The sequence below is a fragment of the Seriola dumerili genome, unplaced genomic scaffold (assembly GCF_002260705.1).
Source record: "Seriola dumerili isolate Sdu_G_001 unplaced genomic scaffold, Sdu_1.0 BDQW01002305.1, whole genome shotgun sequence".
Classification (NCBI taxonomy): domain Eukaryota; kingdom Metazoa; phylum Chordata; class Actinopteri; order Carangiformes; family Carangidae; genus Seriola; species Seriola dumerili.
The window spans coordinates 19,590-39,060 of NW_019176560.1; the positions used below are offsets into that span (position 1 = coordinate 19,590).

The window sequence follows — 19,471 nt, forward strand, 5'->3', positions numbered from 1 at the left end:
CCTGATTTATATGTAAGGATATGTGGGGTGTGTGCATGTTGTAATTCATTTGATTGAATTGTGTATTATCATTCTTAAAGACTGACTGACATGTGATGTGCATTATTTTAGGATTCAAGTTTTTCACGTCTGATGTTAAAAAAAGTGAACAAAAGCTGCAATAAATGGAAATATTGAACTGCAATACTTGTGAAATCACAATAATTAAAAATCACAATACGTGTCGAATCAGCACCCAAGTATTGTAGTGTCAAATAATTTATATTAAGTGTCATATAAAGAGATGAGCATATCGTCCCAGCCCAAACAAATACATTATATTCTATAATCTACACATTTTACAGGTCAATGACCTCTGGTTTGAGTTCATCTTCTTGACTTAGATATACACGTAGCTGACTTTTGTTTTTCGTTTCAGTGTCTGAGCTGAGGGTTGTTCTGCTGGGGAACAGCTGGTCAGAGAGGAGTTCAGTGGGGAACCTCATACTGGGAAAGACTGAGTTCAATAAAGCACCTGAATGCTGTGTGAAGATCAGTGGACCAGTGGAGGAGAAGAAAATAGNTGTGCATGTTGTAATTCATTTGATTGAATTGTGTATTATCATTCTTAAAGACTGACTGACATGTGATGTGCATTATTTTAGGATTCAAGTTTTTCACGTCTGATGTTAAAAAAGTGAACAAAAGCTGCAATAAATGGAAATATTGAACTGCAATACTTTTGACATTGTAATAATTAAAAATCACAATACTCTAAGTATTGTAGTATCAAATAATTTATATTAAGTGTCATATAATGAGATGTGCATATCATCCCAGCCCAAACAAATACATTATATTTTATGATTTACTCATTTTACAGGTCACTGACCTCTGGTTTGAGTTCATCTTCTTGACTTAAATATACACGTAGCTGACTTTTGTTTTTCGTTTCAGTGTCTGAGCTGAGGGTTGTTCTGCTGGGGAACAGCTGGTCAGAGAGGAGTTCAGTGGGGAACCTCATACTGGGAAAGACTGAGTTCAATAAAGCACCTGAATGCTGTGTGAGAATCAGTGGACCAGTGGAGGAGAAGAAAATAGTTGTCATCAACACCCCAGATCTGCTGGATCCCAACATCTCTGAACACAAACTGACAGAGTTTATACAAGACTGTGTGAATGTCTCTGATCCTGGACCTCATGTGTTCCTGCTGGTTCTACAGCCTGAAGACTTCACTGAGGAACAGAAACTGAAGCTCTGCAGAGTCCTTCAACTCTTCAGTGATCGATCATTTGATCATTCACTGGTTCTGATATCAACACCCAGAGAGGACAGTTCAGGTTTGATGGAAAACTCACCATTAAAAGACATGATCATAAAATGTAGATACAGAAACCTGAAGCAGAAGAACCTGGACCGTGCAGAGCTGTTAACACGGTTGGGTCAAACTGCAAAGGAGAACAATGGAGAACATGTTTGTCATGAAAGATTTGAGGAACCAGAAGAAACTTTACCAGGTGATCATCAGAACCCAAAACAACAGAGAACAACAACTTCTATCACAGATGCTGTTAAAGCTGCTGGTGAGTGAAACAGTTATAAGAAGGGAATGAAAATGTTCAGGCAAATCCTCCTTTACTATATTAAAACATAAAGCTGCAAATTAATTCTGTCATCTATTCACAGGGCTGCATGAGTTTAAACAAATGACTCCACAGCTCTCACACTGTGAGAAAAACCCTCTGTCTTACAGTAAGTAAAGACATCACATTTATTTGCTGATAAATATTTGGTGGCATCTTCTCTCCAGGATTCAAGCAAACATCCACAAATTATTCATAATTGATAAGCTCAGGTGAATAACTGAGTTCACTTCGGGTAAAGGCGGTAAATTAGTTCTGCTGTCTAAAGCGGAAATTGATCAAACATCTGCAAGAAAACTAAGATTTACTTGTGTTTTGATGTTTAAAGCAAAATTCTTTCTGTTTATAATCTGGGAAGAAAATCTGTTTCTGTGAGACACAGTTTCAATCACTGTGTCTTTAGTTGTCAACTCTTACATAAAGTGTAACCCCGCCATTGCAGCGTGGTGACGGATCCAGGAAGAGGTGTCAGAGACAAAGAGACAAAGCACCATCTAAATAATGTTTGATTTTATTAACACTAGATGCATAAATGTCTTTGTACTTAAACTATAACATAGAGTTCACATTCTTTATTTATTTATTAAGTCATTTAATTTAGGGATGAGTGTGTGTGTGTGTGTGTGTGTGTGTGTGTGTGTGTGTGTGTGTGTGTGTGTGTGTATGTATATATAACAGCTCACCCTTGCCTCTAGCTGTTAACAAGGCATAGCATTTTTCTCATGCAGGCTTCCACACTGTAAAACACCAGAAAAGAGTAAAATCATTTCACATTATAATCTCCTTTGGGAACTTATTTGGAAAATAGATTGATCCTCTGCTTATCCTACTCCTCTACATGTTTACTGTGGTCACCTTCCTTTTTCAGGATCGAAGTACAGAGGATGCGAGGACCCTATTGAAACTATAGTGTTTCTTATTAGGCCCCGAGTACGGAGTGTGCCAGGGTCCAACCGAAAGTGCAAGGAAGTTATTGTTTCTGCTGAGATTATTATTATTTTGCTGGAAAAATGCATTGCTGAGGGCTTTAGCATGCTCGAAAACTCTCTGGAAGTAAATATGGGGACAAAGGTGCTCATAAATTCATGAAATTCAGACGGATGATTGGTCACATCATAAAAGGACAAATTATTTTTGCAGTACAGGAAGTCAGCCATTGCAGCAATTTTCATTTTACTGACACATTTTTGAGGCCTTTAGGATGTGCAAAAACTCACAAAACTCTGCACACGTTTATACTAATGAACTGATATCGCCTTTGGGCATAGCTGTGGCAGTTGGCTCTATTGCGCCCCCCTAGTTCCTTTAGGCATTTTTGTTGGGAAAGAGGTGTTTGAAAACTCACGAAACATTGCACATACATCACAAGTGGCTTAACTCAGTAAACGGTATGGGAGTGGCAAAATTGGTCAAGGGCGCCCTGTAGAAAATGTCAACGAAGTAGCCCCCGCTGTAGGTTGCAACCAGATGTATGAAAAGTGGTGGGGATGTTTATTTCGATCTACAAAAAAGCCTCTTTAAGCTATACTATAAACCCAACCAGAAGTCAGCCATTTTGAATTTAGTGTACGATTTTGGTGTATTTTTCTGTAATTTCCAAGCATTGTACTTTAATGAACTCCTCCTAGAGATTTAATCAGATCAACTCCACATTTGGTCAGTACAATCTTAAGACTTTTGTAATATGAAATTATGAAGCTTTTTAGAGGTTGTTCTACTCCTCCTAACAGGTTCACCACAACCACCTCAAACTTGGTCAGAAAATACTTCAGAACCTGATAATTCTTGGTTGTGAATATCATGAGTTTTTATTTAAGGGCGTGGCTCTCGTGGCACAGGGAATTGGAAACAAGAAGTTGCTTTTATTCCATTGACTCCACTGAATCTGACCCAAATTTCACATTTGATGGCATCTGCATACTAATATGAACTCATTGTCACAGTACCACCTACTGAAAACAGGAAGTGACTCTTGAGTAACAATCCTTTTATTTACGTGACATGTGCATTGTCTGGTCTACACTCGATATACCGGAACATAATGTGTGCTTGTTGCATGGTCTCTGGCTCCACACAGTGGACACAATTAATTAACAATGCAAATAAACATGCAGTACTTCTTGTCCACTGCCACGCTGTCTGTGCAGGAAATCATAACCCATGAGTGTGGTGTCCAATGGTCACCACAATGCACAGCTGCTCTAACTGGCCTGCGGTGACACCTCCTGAGATGCACAGGAGTGCGAGGGCTGCTCTGGTTGCAGCTTTAATGATCTTTTTGTGTTTCATGGTGGCTGACAATGTGTCAAGTAACAAGTGGGTTTTCTTTTAATGTGGAACATCTGTTCAGACATTGTTGTTTGGAGACACATGATTGTATCAGCCAGAAAATCTGATCTTACACAAATATTTCAGAAAGAGTAGTGAATAGCAGCCAAACAAAAGTGATGGTGGGTCTGGCACATTGTTTTGAAATCTAAGTTTTGTTTTTTGTGAGAAAGAATTTACTTTTTGTACATTTAAAAATTTTAAATCCATGTCAATTGTTGATACCATGACATTTTAACAAACTGAATGTTGACACTAATAGATGACTGACTGAAAAGACAAACAAGTGTGTAGATTTAAGCCCTTTAGTGAGTTTATGTCATTTTATCTTTGTCTCTGTTGTTTTACAGAATCTGCACTAAGGATTTTGTTGCTGGGGAAAAGTGATGACAAAAAGACAAAACTTGGTAATTTCATCATCAACGACCAAGGTTTTCATTCCCAAAAACAAATCAAACACTGTGTGGCCTCCTGTGGAGAGTGGAGAGGAAAACCATTAACAGTGGTGAAAGCTCCAGACATGTTCAGTCTGTCTGTGGAGACACTGATAGAAGAGGTGAAGAAGTGTGAGACTCTTTGTTCTCCTGGACCAAATGTTCTGCTGCTGTTAGTGAAACCTTCTGATTTCACTGAGGAGAACAGACGAACACTGAAGTTCATCCTGAGTCTGTTTGGTCCAGATGCTTTTAAACACTCGATGGTCATTGTGACGCATAATGAGGAAGACAGTAACTCAGTGAAAAAACTCATCCAAGACTGCAAACAAAGGCAGCACCGAATCAATTTTGACAAAATGGATAAAAAAAATGACCCCCAAGAGTTGATTCAAAAGATGGAAAATATAGTGAGTAACAACAGGGGAGGATATCTGACATTAATGGAAGAGGCTGATCTCATGATGGTGTCTAGCTGTTCCAAACCAGCTTTAAACCTGGTTCTGTGTGGGAGGAGAGGAGCAGGGAAGACTTCAGCAGCCGAGGCCATTTTCGGTCAGACAGAGCTTCATTCAGTCTCCAGCTCATCAGAGTGTGTTAAACATCAGGGAGAGGTGAGAGGACGTCAGGTTTCCCTGGTGGAGCTTCCTGCCTTGTATGGAAAACCTCAGGAGGAAGTGATGAAGGAATCGTTCAGGTGTATCTTCCTCTGTGATCCTGAGGGCGTCCATGCCTTCATCCTGGTCCTACCTGTGGGTCCCCTCACTGATGAAGACAAGGGAGAGTTAAAGACCATCCAGAACTCATTCAGCTCTCCAGTCAATGACTTCACCATGATTCTGTTCACTGTGGAGTCAGATCCTGCAGCTCCAGCTGTTGTTGATGTTAAGGAAACCAAGGACATCCAGGAGCTGCTTCAGAGCTGTGGAGGAAGATATGTTGTTGTCAATGTCAAGAACAAGCATCAGATCTCTGAGCTGTTGGAGGCTGTGGACAAGATGAGAGCTGAAGGATCTAGACGCTTCACAAAGGACATGTTCACCAGGGCTCAGATGGAGACTGTCACAAGACTCCAAGGTGAATTACAGAAAGTGAAACAGAGGAGTGGGATGGAAGATGAAGATCACAGTCAGAGCAGAGAGCCTCTCAGGATGGTGCTGATTGGGAAGACTGGCAGCGGAAAGAGTTCAACTGGAAACACCATTTTAGGCAGAAATGATTTTCTTTCTAAACGCAGCCAAAAGTCAGTAACCAAGTTTTGCCAGAAAGCAGCTGGAGAGATTGATGGGAGGTCTGTTGTTGTGGTCGACACCCCCGGCTTGTTCGATACAACTCTGTCCAATGAAGATGTTCAAGAGGAGCTTGTGAAATGCATCAACATGTTGGCTCCTGGACCTCATGTGTTCTTACTGGTGATGAACACTGGTCGCTTTGATGAGGCAGAAAAAGAATCTGTGAAACTGATCAAGAAGTTTTTTGGGAAGAATTCAAGTGAATTCATAGTCATCGTATTCACAGGAGGAGACAACTTCCAAGATGAATCATTTAAGGATTACATAGATGACTGTGATGACTCAGTCAAAAAACTGATTCATGACTGTGGAGGCAGATACCATTTACTTAATAATAAGAATCAGGAAAATCGTGCACAAGTCACTCACCTATTGACCATGGTTGAAACTATGATGAAGAAAAATGGCGGCAACTACTACACAAATGAGCTGCTCCAAGAAGCAGAGGCAGCCATACAACATGAGGTGAAGAGGATTTTAAAAGCAAAAGACGAAGAGATGCAGAGGGAGAAGAGGGAACTTGAAAGAAAACATGAGGAACAAGTGCAAGAAATGAAAAATAAAATGTTGGAACAGGAAGCAAAGATGAAAGAGGAGAGAAAACAGAGAGAAAAACAACTTGAGGAAAAAGAAGAAAACATCAAAAAGGAGCGTGAGAAAAGAAAAAGAGAAGAGGAGAAGAGAAAAGAAGATGATGAAAGTAAAGAAAAGGAGTGGGAACAAAAACGTCAAGCTTTGGAGCAAAAAATAAAAGCAGAATCAGAGTCGAAGGAGAAGACTGGCATAGAGCTGCAGCAGAGTAGAGAAGAGATGAGAAAACAACGAGAAGTTTGGGAGAATGAAAGAAAAGAATGGTGGGCGAACCGTCAAGAAGAATATAAAAAGAGAGAAGAGGAGGAGAAAGAAAAAATTCAAAAACTCCAAGAAGAGTACAAGAAGGCAAAGGAAGAAGATGACAATCGAAGAATAAAAGAGGATCAGATGAGAAAAAACCTGGAAGAAACGCAGCGAAAACTGTTAATAGAAGAACATACCAGAGAAATTGAGAACATTAAAAAGAAACATGAATCAGAGGCCCGAAAGAAAGCTGAAGAATTCAATGACTTTGAACAGAAATACAAAAAAGACTTTGATAGTATGATGATGAAAATAGAAAAGAACAGAGACATGGTAATTGAACAGTTGATGATAGATGAAAGATACAAGAAAGAATTTGACAAATTGAAGCAAAGGCAAGAAGAAGAAATCAGTAAGTTACAAGATAAAGTTTCTACTCAAAACACAGAAGATCAGAAAAAAGCAACTGATTCTCTAAAGACAAAACACGAGGAAGAAATCAATGACTGGATACAGGAACATGTGAAGAAAGCTGTTGAAAAATGTTGCATTTTATGAGATGCAACAACAGCAGAGAAGTTTCAGCTCTGACACGTTTTATCTTAGATTTTAGTATCAAAGAATAAAAACATTAAACAGATTGATTTTAATGATACATTAAGTATAATATTGGCCTGTTATTAATATACACTCATGGTTCTTATTAAGTCCACATACTTCTATTGCTCTTTTCAACCAATGTCCAAGTTCAGCGAGAAATACTATAGTGAGTTTGCTTTAAATTAATTAGTAAAAACTGTAAATTTCTGCTGGGGCTGAACAGAAGATGTTCTTTATGTCAAACACACAGTTACAGTTAAAGTAAGCTGTGTTGAATTTTGTGTCCATTACTGAAAATTATTTTGTTCTTATACTTCTAAACTGTACAGGTGTAAATAGACATGTTGTAATGGCTATTTGTCCTCAATTCAATGATCAAAAATCAAAAATATCAAAACCCTCAAATAAGACAAAATCAAATCAAAGGGCCACTGAGACACCTAGGGAATTAATTTACGCAGGAAAAAACAAATTCATTGTCCAAGCAAAATGAAGTTTCTTTGGTTTATTTCTCCATTGGCAAACAAACAAAGAACAATGACCCTCCCAGGTGCCTGCCTCACCTATACCTGCATACCCCTATATGTAGATTCACCTAGTCCACCTCAGCTACCCAGTACCTTCAAAATAAAAGCATTAATAAGTACTCAAATAATACTAAATGTTATAAGCAAACTAAAGGTGTACTCTGCAAAACTAAACAACAAAAAATAACAAAATAATTAGTAATTAAACATTACAAAAATAACAAATAGCTCGAACACATGTCATGTTAGTAAAGCAGGCCTCAACTGCTGGAGGATGTGTTAAGTAAATTCAGATGTTATTGTTTATTTGTGCTTTTGTGCAGGTTTTGATTCAGGATGTAGGAAATCAGTAAAGAACCAAAAGAGATAATATCTTTACAGTGGTATTTCCTTGTTTTCCCTTTAACCCCTAAATAGTATGTATCATGACAAATATTTCATGTTAACAAAATAAAAGGCAGCAAAATTCCTCAGGTGGACAAAATTAAGCATGTGCCATGTATTGATTTTATTTTATTTATAAACGGAAGAATCTTTTTTTCAATTTTTTGTCTTCTTTTTTAATTCAAGTTTTCCAAATGCTGCCAGGCTAATGTGTAGGATGGAACTGATGTTTGTCTATTGTGAATATGTTCTGTTTTTGTGGCAGTATGTAACATTTGGAAGAAGGAATAAAACAATCTCTGTCTTACTTACAATCTTTGTCTGGTATGACCAGTAGCACATGGTGTCTAATAGAAGATAACTTTAGCAAACTTCAGCTAGATATTAATTTGTAACTGACATCACTCGGCCAGGTCACTGACTTACCATCAAGCTTCACCTTATCATGTCTCATAGGGTAGGTGTGGGTCTCTAAGGCCACACAGAAAAACTTGAAGTGTGAAACCTGAAAACTTGCATTGAGTCTTGACTGAATGAGTAAATGTTAAACTGCCTGAATGTAAGTTGTATTCAGGCTGCACTTTTTATCTATTTGAGGGTACGCAGCCTTCCTCTTACATCAGAGTAAAGGACCCTAAATCCAACAAAACTTTTAACCTGTTGCCGCTCCATTTTGCTGCTGCTCATGATTTGAATTTGTTACAAAAAACATTAAAACTGAATACATTTATCTCAGTAACTGCTTTTAAGGCTCTGCTTATGGATATATACTAATGATAAAAGTAAATGTTTTACTTCTGTTTAATTAAGTATTAATTTGTCTTTGTTTTTTGGGAGGATGATTTTTCCTCTCTTCCTTCACCAACAATTGTCTTGTGGTGCGTGTAGGTTGATTAACAGTTCTACCTTGACATCATGTTGAAAAGTCAGGAAAATTATGGTGCTGATCAAATCCTGAAAAGAGAGTGAAATGAGAAACGGTTCAGTGAGAGCCATCTTATTCAGTTCAGGTGATCAGTGTAAGTGAAAATTGTTCAGTGCTAAACAGTATAATAACAATAATAATGTCTCATTTGAAATCAAGTCTGTTTCCAGTTTTGAATGATCACAATCAGGCTGTTTATTCATCTCACTGTGTCCAAAGTCAACAGCTTCACAGACATCATTAGAAAGTGTCAGTGAAATACGTTTTTGCAGATCATGTGACTGACTATAACAAGGGATGTTTCTGTTAGTGAAGATTGTCTTGATGTTACATGACTTCAGAGTTCAGTTACAAGTTTTTCCCAGAAACCATATTGTTTTTTAGTTAATGTTGAAATGAAGAAGCTCTCTGCTGAGGTTGCTCACACGCAGTTGCCTACTTTGCCACAGCTCCATCAAATACAACCTCACCTCCTCCCATTGGCGGTCCACCTTCCAGGCTGAGAGTGAGTTCCACAAACAGGGATCTGGTAACAACATAATAATGTTAGCGTTCCAGTGAAATATTAGTAAGTTCCATAAAATAATCCAGTGTTAAATCATATTCTGTGACCAATGTAAAGTCTGAAAGTGTTCTTTATGTTAGAAGAGGTGAAAGAAATTCAAAGGACCCGACAGCACAGTAGAGTCGCAAATTCTGATGCCCTGTGTTAAGTGAGACAAATACCAAATGCCTGATTAGAATTGGATGTAGCCATGGATGGATCACTGAACCTGGGCCTGCTGTGGTCCGGAAGCCCAAGGTCAGGAGCCTGTTCGAAGTGACTCGTAACATTTCCTGTATGAAGGTCTAAGAGAAACAAAACTACTGAAAACTGACTACAAACAGCAAATGATGACAAAAAGACACAAAACAAGAACAAAGACATTCAAAACATCTTCAAACAGAAGCAAAGCAACTGCAAAGAAATCCAAAATGACTGTTTACAGACTGCAACATGTAAAACAACTTCAAAATGTCTAAACAGACACAAAATGAACACAAAGAGGTGCAACATGACTACAAAGAAACCCTCCATGGACACAGCAGATTTTTTTCTTTTAACATTTTTTTTCCATAGTTCAACAACACAGGTACTTTATAATGAAGGTAAAAGCTTCCGACACAGATCATCAGAACCAGTGACATCATTGTATCTGAAAACTGAAACAAAATGAGCAACTTATCATTGTCAGCTACTTCACCTTATTAGAGAATTAATAATGTTAATAACCACTGACACAAAGTAGGCTGACATCCATGCAGCAACAGTCACAGAATAACGGTGTAAATGGCTTAAATGACACATAGCAGCTAGCTCCATAAAACAATGGAGAAAATACTGTAGCCTAGCTAACTGACATGAGTCATGTATATATCAAGTGAGCTAGGTCAACTATACAACAAATCACTCCGCAACAAAATATACATGACAAGTACGGTCACCGGAAACAAAAGACGGGCTTGATGCAAAGATGTAAATCTTCATCTCAGAGAGTTTGATGATCGATTTGTCTTGATGCCCTTTATCAGTCTGTAGTTTGAAATAGTTACAATACAAATGGATCATGTGCATATACAGTACATCAGCCCCACTCTCACCTGATCTCAAAGCTCCAGTGTGTGGGATTTAGTGCCATCTAGTGGTGAGGTTTCAGACTATGTCCAGATGAATACCCCTCAAAATCTACAATAAAACTAGTCAGTGTTTCAATCCTACAGGTAGAATAATGTATTCTTCTTCAGTGGATAAAATATGAACTGAATATGAACTGAGAATCTATGGTATAAAAGAAAAGGGGGCGTGTGAACTACCTGGAATTTAAAGAAATCAACAAAACCAGCTTTGTACTTTCTGACACAAAAGTAGCTTATACAAAACAATAGATGAACACAGGACTAAATACATGGTGAATTATTTGTTTGTTTTTTGGGTTTGTCCCTTAATGTTTTCTGTGTATTTAAACATCTCTATTTTTGTCCTTTTTCACTGTGGAACGTGTGTATTGTGCGGTGAAGAATGACACTGTGGCAACCAGCAGTGACTTTGTAGCGTTTATACACCTGAAACATGTAATAATAAAACCCTCAGTGATATATGAATGGGTATTTAACATAATACACAGCATTTTGTATTTACCAAAAACATATACGTCATATTAATTCGTGGGTTGGCTATTTCCGAAATGTGCGTCATTGACTTTCTTCAATGTAAAAAAGTATTACTTTTATTAGATAAGATTCAACTTTACTGACAATGAAATGCATTTTAGCATCTAACCAGGAAACCAAATGCAAAAAGCGGTAAAGTGTACATATATGTAGAGATATACAATGTGTATATACATATATATATCAGTGAGGGGTATGAACAAAGAGATGGAGATGGATATGTTTATGCACTTTTGGTCATATGTACAGTAAATACAGTATAATATTATAGTATACAGTATGGATATTGTTTATATATATGTATTGATATGTGAGAGCATAAATAGTGCAGGTAAGTGGGTGAGTCAGTTTTAATATTTATGGTCTAAATCATTGTGCAACATAAATAAAAAAGTAAAAGTCAATGCAATGGATAACATCAATGTACAGTATATTCAGGTGGGTGAAGGTGTATTCATGTGATTATATGTTTTAAATACACTTACTACAGTATATCTCTATCTAATTTCAATCATGTAAATTCTTATTCGGCTTCACTGTATTAAAACACATCTTTATTAATTATTGTTATTTGTTTTTAATATTCTTGGTGATTAGAGTTATCAGAATTAATAATTCTTTATAAACCCGATATGAACATGGTCTATTAATTTGATTAACGTTTACTACTACTATTCATTATTATTACTATTATTAATATGATTATTATTATTAATATTAGTGGTAGTAATAGTAGTAGTGATTGAAGTAGAAGAATTTGTAGTAGTAGTAGAAGTAATAGTAATAGTAATAGTAGTAGTAGTAGTAGAAGACTGATGATGTCCAAAATAATCACTAAATCATGGAATCAATCTACAATCATCCATCAACGTTTTTCATGTTAGTTTATTTTGTTTTAAATGTATTTTAATGATTTTATTTTGGTATTTCCGGGTGTGATAGTCAGTAGTTGGGTGTTGTTACTTTCAGTTTCGTCCTGGACGGTAGAACAGAGGAAAAAGTTCAGCTCATCATTAAACGCATTTAAAATCAAATAATTAAAGTTGCTCCATTTAGCATCGGTTCTGTGGATGGATCAATAGAAGCGATCAGCCGATTTTAACCTTTAACACCGATCATTTCACCGCGCGAGGGCACGAATGGATTGATCATTGATCGTTTGGTGAGTTCACGATCTGAGTTTGTCATTATCACAGTAACCGGACACAGTTTTCTCAGACTCGACAGAAAACACAAACACACCGACTCTGTTTAATCTTCAGGTAAAAGCGCGCGTTCAGGTTCAGGTTCAGGTTCAGGTGTGTGACGCAGCCGGAAACATTTTCTCTGCATCTCGTTCTCAACAGAGAATGTTTTATATCAGACTCATATAAACCGTACAGCCGCAATGTGATCGAGGCCTACCTGTCGATCATTTCCTCATTCAGCTCCATGTGATCACTTACATTTTATTTAAATATTTCACATTCACTACATCATGCATATATGTCCCAGTAGTGTCAGTATTAATAGTTTTAGTATCTGTTGTGTAACTTATTATTTTTCTATACCATTCATTTAGTCAGTGCCTCGTAGAGACGTGTCGACCTAATGACCTCTCCATGTTAATATTTAACGAATGAAGTTTGAACCTCAGATCCACAGATATGTTTTATAATGTTTTTTCAGTAACTGTAACAGATTACAATTATATTTATTTTGTAGTTTAATTATGTGTAAGTAGTTATTCCACAACACTGGTTTTAATCACGTCTTTTCTCTGCAGAGTTGCTGTGAGGCTTGAGGGTAAATCCAAAGAATTTATTTTATCCAGCAAGACACCGACAAACTTCACTGAGTCATCATGCCACCTCAACTGAACTTAATGTTGGTGTGTAATTAATCATCATGAATGTTTGGAATAAACTGAGACTGCAGAGAAAAGTTAGTAAAGCTAGTTAAAGTAAAGTGATGCTGTAGATGCAACTAACGATTAAATGTGAATTAAATATAAAAGTAAAGCACACTTTGAGCTTTTACCCTCAGGGAGGCGCTATGGGCAAATAAGAGCCACCAAAACAATGCAGGCAGGATGCTAACTGCAAATCAGAACAACTAATTAACCAGTTAACTAACTAACTAACTAGTTTTATGTTTATCTGCCTCTCCCCTCCGTCTGCTGAGGTGTTCTTTCTGGTGTTCGCAGAGCTTCAGCACTGATATGCAGGTATCGTCCATCAGACTGTCAAACATTTATCACGTTACAGTGTCAGTGTGTCGTGACGCGTTCATGCTTGTGTTGTGATGATTGTGATGCTGCTGCCGTCTTACAGGAGCGGCGGTGACTCCTCAGAGGTCAGAGGTCACGGTGCAGCAGTAGGTGAGTTTCTCTGAGGTGCACTTCAACATCATTCAGTGAACACTGTGCAGCTGTGCGCTTCATTCAGGTTCTTGTCTCTGTTGCGTCCAGCAGAGTGACGTCATGGCGGCTGCAGCACCTGGTGAGTCCAGTCTGACTTTGATACCTGTGTCACTCCTTCCAGGAAATAGATGACGCCACGACTCGCTGTCACTGATGGATTTATTCATCTTCTGCACTTCATCATCTCAGACGCCACCACTGTTGAACTAATCAGATACATAACATTGTTTAAAGTAATTAAACGAGTCGTGTAAATTACAACAAACTACAGAAACGATTCTGCACATGAACAAGAAGGAATGAATGGACTGAAAATGAATCTTAAAAACGGGCAGTTCGTCACGTTTAACTTAAACATTACCAGAGATAAAAACTAAGGCTGCGGTGGAGAAGTCTAAATAATCTCCACTTCTCCTCGACCTTGATAGAAAACATGGTGAGGAGAGAAGAATGACAGATGTGAAGGAGAGTTAATCAGGAATCTGACTGCACTTACACGAGGGTGTTTCTTTAACTAACTTTATTTATAACACATGGAGGATGAATTCTCCTTCACTAACCACAGAAACAAACAGGACGGAAATGTTGAATAAGAAAAGATGAAAGAAAAATACAAGTAGAGAAAGTTAAGTCATTGAAATAATAAATAGAAAAAAGGAACTGAGCACGAGATCTTAATAAATTATATTCAGACGTAAGTAGCGACAGTTTCCTGACATTTTTATACATTTGTTAAGTGGAGAAACTTCATCTTTGTTTCTACATTTACGTGTGTCTGCTGAGGTGAAACTACAACGGTGCGTCGCTTTAAATGTTGTTGCGGCAAGAAATTGTGGGACGACATTTCTCCTTTCCTTTCCTAAAGGAAGCTCCAGCGTTTCCTCTGCTGAAGGAGATAAGTTAGGAAGCACTGAAGCTCCTTTCCTCAGCTCTGATCATGAAGCTGCTGCTCAGATACTTCAGCTCATTTCACTCAGTTTCAACCTTCAGGAGAAAAAGACTTTTCGACCGCAGCCTAACTTTCCTTCAACATGTGTTCCTCTGAAGGAAACTGTCCCCGTGCAACACAGGAGCAAACTTAGTTCCTACGTTCTGCATACAGCCAATACAAATAGAACAAAATTCTTAAAAATAAATCATATAAATAATGTGTGCAAAATAAGAAAATATCAAATGACAACATAAATATATTTTATGGCAGTTAAAAGCCATATAATTCAAAAATTGTGATTTTCCTCTAATTGAAATGAGTAATTTACATGAACACTGCCTTTAACCTGCATTTGAAGCTGCATGGAGGCAGAGTAATCATTAAATCAATGCACAGGTAAGTAATGTCAGAAAGCCTGTAGTGCCCTCTAGTGGCTGAACTGAGACATTGTTCTAATGCAGCTGAACAGTGTAGACTTATACTGATAGACATAGAAGTCGTCTCTTCTTCTTAATTATGCAGTTTGTGCATTAATGTGGATTGAGTATAGTATGTATTGCTGTTATAATGTTATTTTGATATTTGGTTCTTCAGTATTATTGGATTAATTTTGGCTTAATGCTGTTGGTTTTATTTAAATTTTTGATCTGTATGACTGAACTGGTGTGACACAGATTTCATTTCTTCACTTACTATTTCAAGGATGGTTCTGCAGCTAGTTTAATTTTTGGTAGGTCTCATGTTCTCTTGGACTTTTAGACGACAGAAGCTGCAAATGTCATAAAGTTATTACAGAAAGATTCTATTAAAATATGTCTCACAGGTTCATTGTTATATTTGACGCCTCAGCTCCCTCTAAGTGGTTTTACCCCCACGCCAACAAGCTCTGGGCATTTTATATTCATGAATTACAGCATGTATGGGATCTTGAATATTCAGCTGTTAAGTCTTGTCTGTAGCCTCATTTTTATCCCTCTACATTTTCACAGTGAAAGATGACTCTAAGCCGTGGGAGCGCACAAGCAGCTATGACCTACTGCCCCCCGACAGTGAGTTAAACTGAACTGAGTCAGGTTCTGACTGTTTTAGAGATTCAGACCACAACTGACAAGTTTCTTCCTGTGAAAGATTTATGGAAAGATTGTTTTGTTCCACTCCTGCTGCTGTTTTGCATATTTTCATCATTTATCATGAGATTATAAAGCTGTTTTTAACCCTTTTAACCTCCAACAGAACTGGACTCAGGTTTGGTGAGGAGAGAGAGAGAGAGAGAGAGAGAGAGAGAGAGAGTCAGCCATCCCTAACTATAAGCTTTATCAAAGAGTTTTCAGCCTGATCTTGATTGTAGAGGAGTGTATACTGATCTCAGCTCATGTTTGTGGACGGTGTCTCTCTTTGTGTTTTCATTTCAGTGTCTGAGCTGAGGGTTGTTCTGCTGGGGAACAGCTGGTCTGGGAGGAGTTCAGTGGGGAACTTCATACTGGGAGATGCTGTGTTCAACACTCAAAAAGCACCAGTCTGCTGTCAGAGAGTCAGTGGACGGTGCAAATGGAAAGAAACGGTTCTCATCAACACCCCAGATCTGCTGCATCCGAACATCTCTGAAGACAAACTGACAGAGTTGATAGAGAACTGTGTGAGTCTCTCTGATCCTGGACCTCATGTGTTCCTGCTGGTTCTACAGCCTGAAGACTTCACTGAGGAACACAGACTGAGACTACAAACAGTCCTAGAAAACTTTGGTGATCGATCGTTCGAACACTCACTGGTTCTGATAACAACACCCAGAGAGGAGAGTCCAGGTTCCTCAGAAAAGTATGAGCAGCATCCACCTTTAAAACACATGATCAAAATGTGCAGATTCAGATCTTTGAAGCAGAAGAACCTTGAACTTCTGCAACTGTTAACACGCTTGGGTGAAATTGTGAGGGTGAACAACGGAGAACATGTGAGCTGCGATTTATCTGACAGTGTAGCAGCTCGGCTTCATCAAAACCTGGACCCACAGAGCTCAGTTCCTGTGAACTGGAATCCTGCTCGAAATGTTGGTAAGTGAGGAAAAGCTTTTGACGACAATGTAATGAGAACTTCAGGTTAAGGAGGTCTGCCATGTTCAGTCAGTCTTGTTATCCACTGTGTAGCTGAGTTAGCAGCTGTTAAACGTCCTCTTTTACCTTTAGTGTCAGAAAAAACTTAAAGAGACAATCTAAGACTCGTCATCAATTAAGGATCCAATAATCAATTCACTGGCTGCAGCTTAACTTGGAATCTAGATATCAGAACCCATCCCTAATTTAAATGTTCCAAACATTCATAGTTTCTGAATATAAGATCGAATCTCATATTGGTTCTCTTGTCTTTTCTCAACGATGATGATGAGGAAGTTTCTACATTGAACTGATTTTATTTCCTGTCGTCTGACAGCTCGTGGACTCAGGATTGTGCTGTTTGGGAAAAGGGAGGAAGAAATGACGACACTTGGTAACTTCATCATGACGGAAAAATCTTTTCATTTTCAAAGATTTTGTCCAAACACACAATGTGAGGCTGCCAGTGGAGAGTGGAGAGGAAAACCATTAACAGTGGTGAAAGCTCCAGACATGTTCAGTCTGTCTGTGGAGACACTGATAGAAGAGGTGAAGAAGTGTGAGACTCTTTGTTCTCCTGGACCAAATGTTCTGCTGCTGTTAGTGAAACCTTCTGATTTCACTGAGGAGAACAGACGAACACTGAAGTTCATCCTGAGTCTGTTTGGTCCAGATGCTTTTAAACACTCGATGGTCGTCACCACATACTGTCATCACTGGAATGAGACGAGTGTCTCTGTGAACAAGCTGCTTCGAGACTGTGGAGGAAGACTCTACAACATGTTTGAAGATAAACACCAACTGTTGATGGAGAAGATTGAGAACATTGTGCGTGAAAACAAAGAAACCTTCCTCACCTTCTCTGAAGAGCCTGAACACATGAAACCAGCTTTAAACCTGGTTCTGTGTGGGAGGAGAGGAGCAGGGAAGACTTCAGCAGCCGAGGCCATTTTAGGTCAGACAGAGCTTCATTCAGTCTCCAGCTCATCAGAGTGTGTTAAACATCAGGGAGAGGTGAGAGGACGTCAGGTTTCCCTGGTGGAGCTTCCTGCCTTGTATGGAAAACCTCAGGAGGAAGTGATGAAGGAATCGTTCAGGTGTATCTCCCTCTGTGATCCTGAGGGCGTCCATGCCTTCATCCTGGTCCTAGCTGTGGGTCCCCTCACTGATGAAGACAAGGGAGAGTTAGAGACCATCCAGAACTCATTCAGCTCTCCAGTCAATGACTTCACCATGATTCTGTTCACTGTGGAGTCAGATCCTGCAGCTCCAGCTGTTGATGACTTTATAAGAAAGAGCAGAGACATCCAGGAGCTGCTTCAGAGCTGTGGAGGAAGATCTGTTGTTGTCAACATCAAGGACAAACATCAGATCTCTGAACTGTTGGAGGCTGTGGACAAGATGAGACACAATAAGGACAAACCATGCTGCTACACAACAGAAACATTTGCACATGCCCAAATAGAAAAGATCATAAAACAAGAGAAACACATCACTGCTCAACAGGCGGAACTTGAAAGGTTTAAAAACAAAAGACAGAACATGTGTAAGTATTTAAAGTTTAGTCTCTGTCCTAAATCATGTCTTATATAATCTGGAGTCTTTACTGTAGCAACTGTCAACATAAAGTAATTAAAACTTTTATTACATTTCACAGGTGATGAAGAGACTCAGAGTCCAGAGCGTCTCAGGATCGTGCTGATAGGAAAGACTGGAAGTGGAAAGAGCTCTACAGGAAACACCATTCTGGGAAGAAAAGAGTTTAAATCCAAATCAAGTCAAACATCAGTCACTAAGTTTTGTCAGAAAGCACAGAGTGAAGTGGACGGTCGTCCTGTTGTTGTAGTCGACACTCCTGGTCTGTTTGACACGACCTTGTCTCATGAAGAAGTTAATGAGGAGATGGTGAAGTGCATCAGTCTTCTGGCTCCAGGACCACATGTCTTCCTGTTGGTGTTACAGATCGGACGACTCACAACAGAGGAGAAGGAGACACTGAAACTCATTAAGGAAGGTTTTGGGAAGAATTCTGAGAAGTTCACCATCATTCTTTTAACTGGAGGAGATTCACTGGAACGTGACAAATTATCCATTGATGAGTACATTGAAATATGTGACGATTCCCTTAAGAAGCTGATCTCTGACTGTGGAGGAAGATACCATGTGTTTAATAACTATGACGAACAAAACCACAGACAAGTCAGTCAGCTGATAAACAAGATCGACACCATGGTGAAGGAAAATGGAGGCAACTGCTACACTAATGAGATGCTGCAAGAGGCTGAAGCAGCGATACAGAAAGAAGCAGGGAGGATCCTGAGGGAGAAGGAAGAAGAGATGAGGAGAGAGAGGAGCTTCATGGGAATCTGGAAGAAGTTATGAAAGCAATGTTAAAAAGACTGAAAGAGGGGAGAGTTAAAATTAAGCAGGAGAGAAAACTGAGGAAAAAACTGAAATGGGATGGACTTCAGCAACTAGAGAGAACAAAAATCTGAAAACTGGAATTGAAACCTGAAGTAGTAAAGTATAAATTCAAATTGCATTCTACAGAAACTGCTGTATACAGTCGAGGTCATGAGCTTGTACTCATAGTACAGTGATGTTACAGAGAGTTGTTTATTTTCTTTTTAAGAGACAGGTAATGTTCCACCTACAGGGGGCGCTGGAGGAGTGTAGTCGATGTCCTACATGACATTTAAAGGTTAATTGATATTATCACCTTGACTCTACACAGCAACAGAAGTGTGAACACCTGCACCAGCGTTGTACCTGCATCTGTCTGAGGACACAATCAGACTTTAGATGAAAATCATTTAATGACTCGTTCAGAGAAAAAGGAAGAAAAACAAACTGATGTGATTGACGGTCGTTCAATTTCTTTCCTGTTCTGT

At 38.6% G+C, this 19,471-nt stretch overlaps 2 protein-coding genes across 2 annotated transcripts in view; both read left to right on the top strand.

The window, feature by feature from the left end:
* The window catches only part of LOC111239352 (GTPase IMAP family member 8-like), a 10,349-nt gene extending 575 nt beyond the window's left edge, over nucleotides 1-9,774 (top strand). Inside the window, exons 2-7 of the mRNA XM_022769215.1 lie at nucleotides 419-523; nucleotides 937-1,563; nucleotides 1,667-1,732; nucleotides 4,302-6,222; nucleotides 9,400-9,479; nucleotides 9,692-9,774. Of these exons, the coding sequence (XP_022624936.1) occupies nucleotides 419-523; nucleotides 937-1,563; nucleotides 1,667-1,732; nucleotides 4,302-6,222; nucleotides 9,400-9,479; nucleotides 9,692-9,774 (2,882 nt within the window). The remainder of the gene's footprint in view (nucleotides 1-418; nucleotides 524-936; nucleotides 1,564-1,666; nucleotides 1,733-4,301; nucleotides 6,223-9,399; nucleotides 9,480-9,691) is intronic.
* A 3,676-nt stretch (nucleotides 9,775-13,450) lies between these two features.
* LOC111239360 (GTPase IMAP family member 8-like) lies at nucleotides 13,451-19,434 on the top strand. The gene is given in 7 exon segments (XM_022769222.1): nucleotides 13,451-13,520; nucleotides 13,611-13,641; nucleotides 15,483-15,542; nucleotides 15,906-16,541; nucleotides 16,918-18,126; nucleotides 18,238-18,915; nucleotides 18,918-19,434. Coding segments are annotated over 6 exon segments (2,760 nt in total). The 5' UTR covers nucleotides 13,451-13,520; nucleotides 13,611-13,622; the 3' UTR covers nucleotides 19,076-19,434.
* The last annotated feature ends 37 nt before the right edge of the window (nucleotides 19,435-19,471 follow it).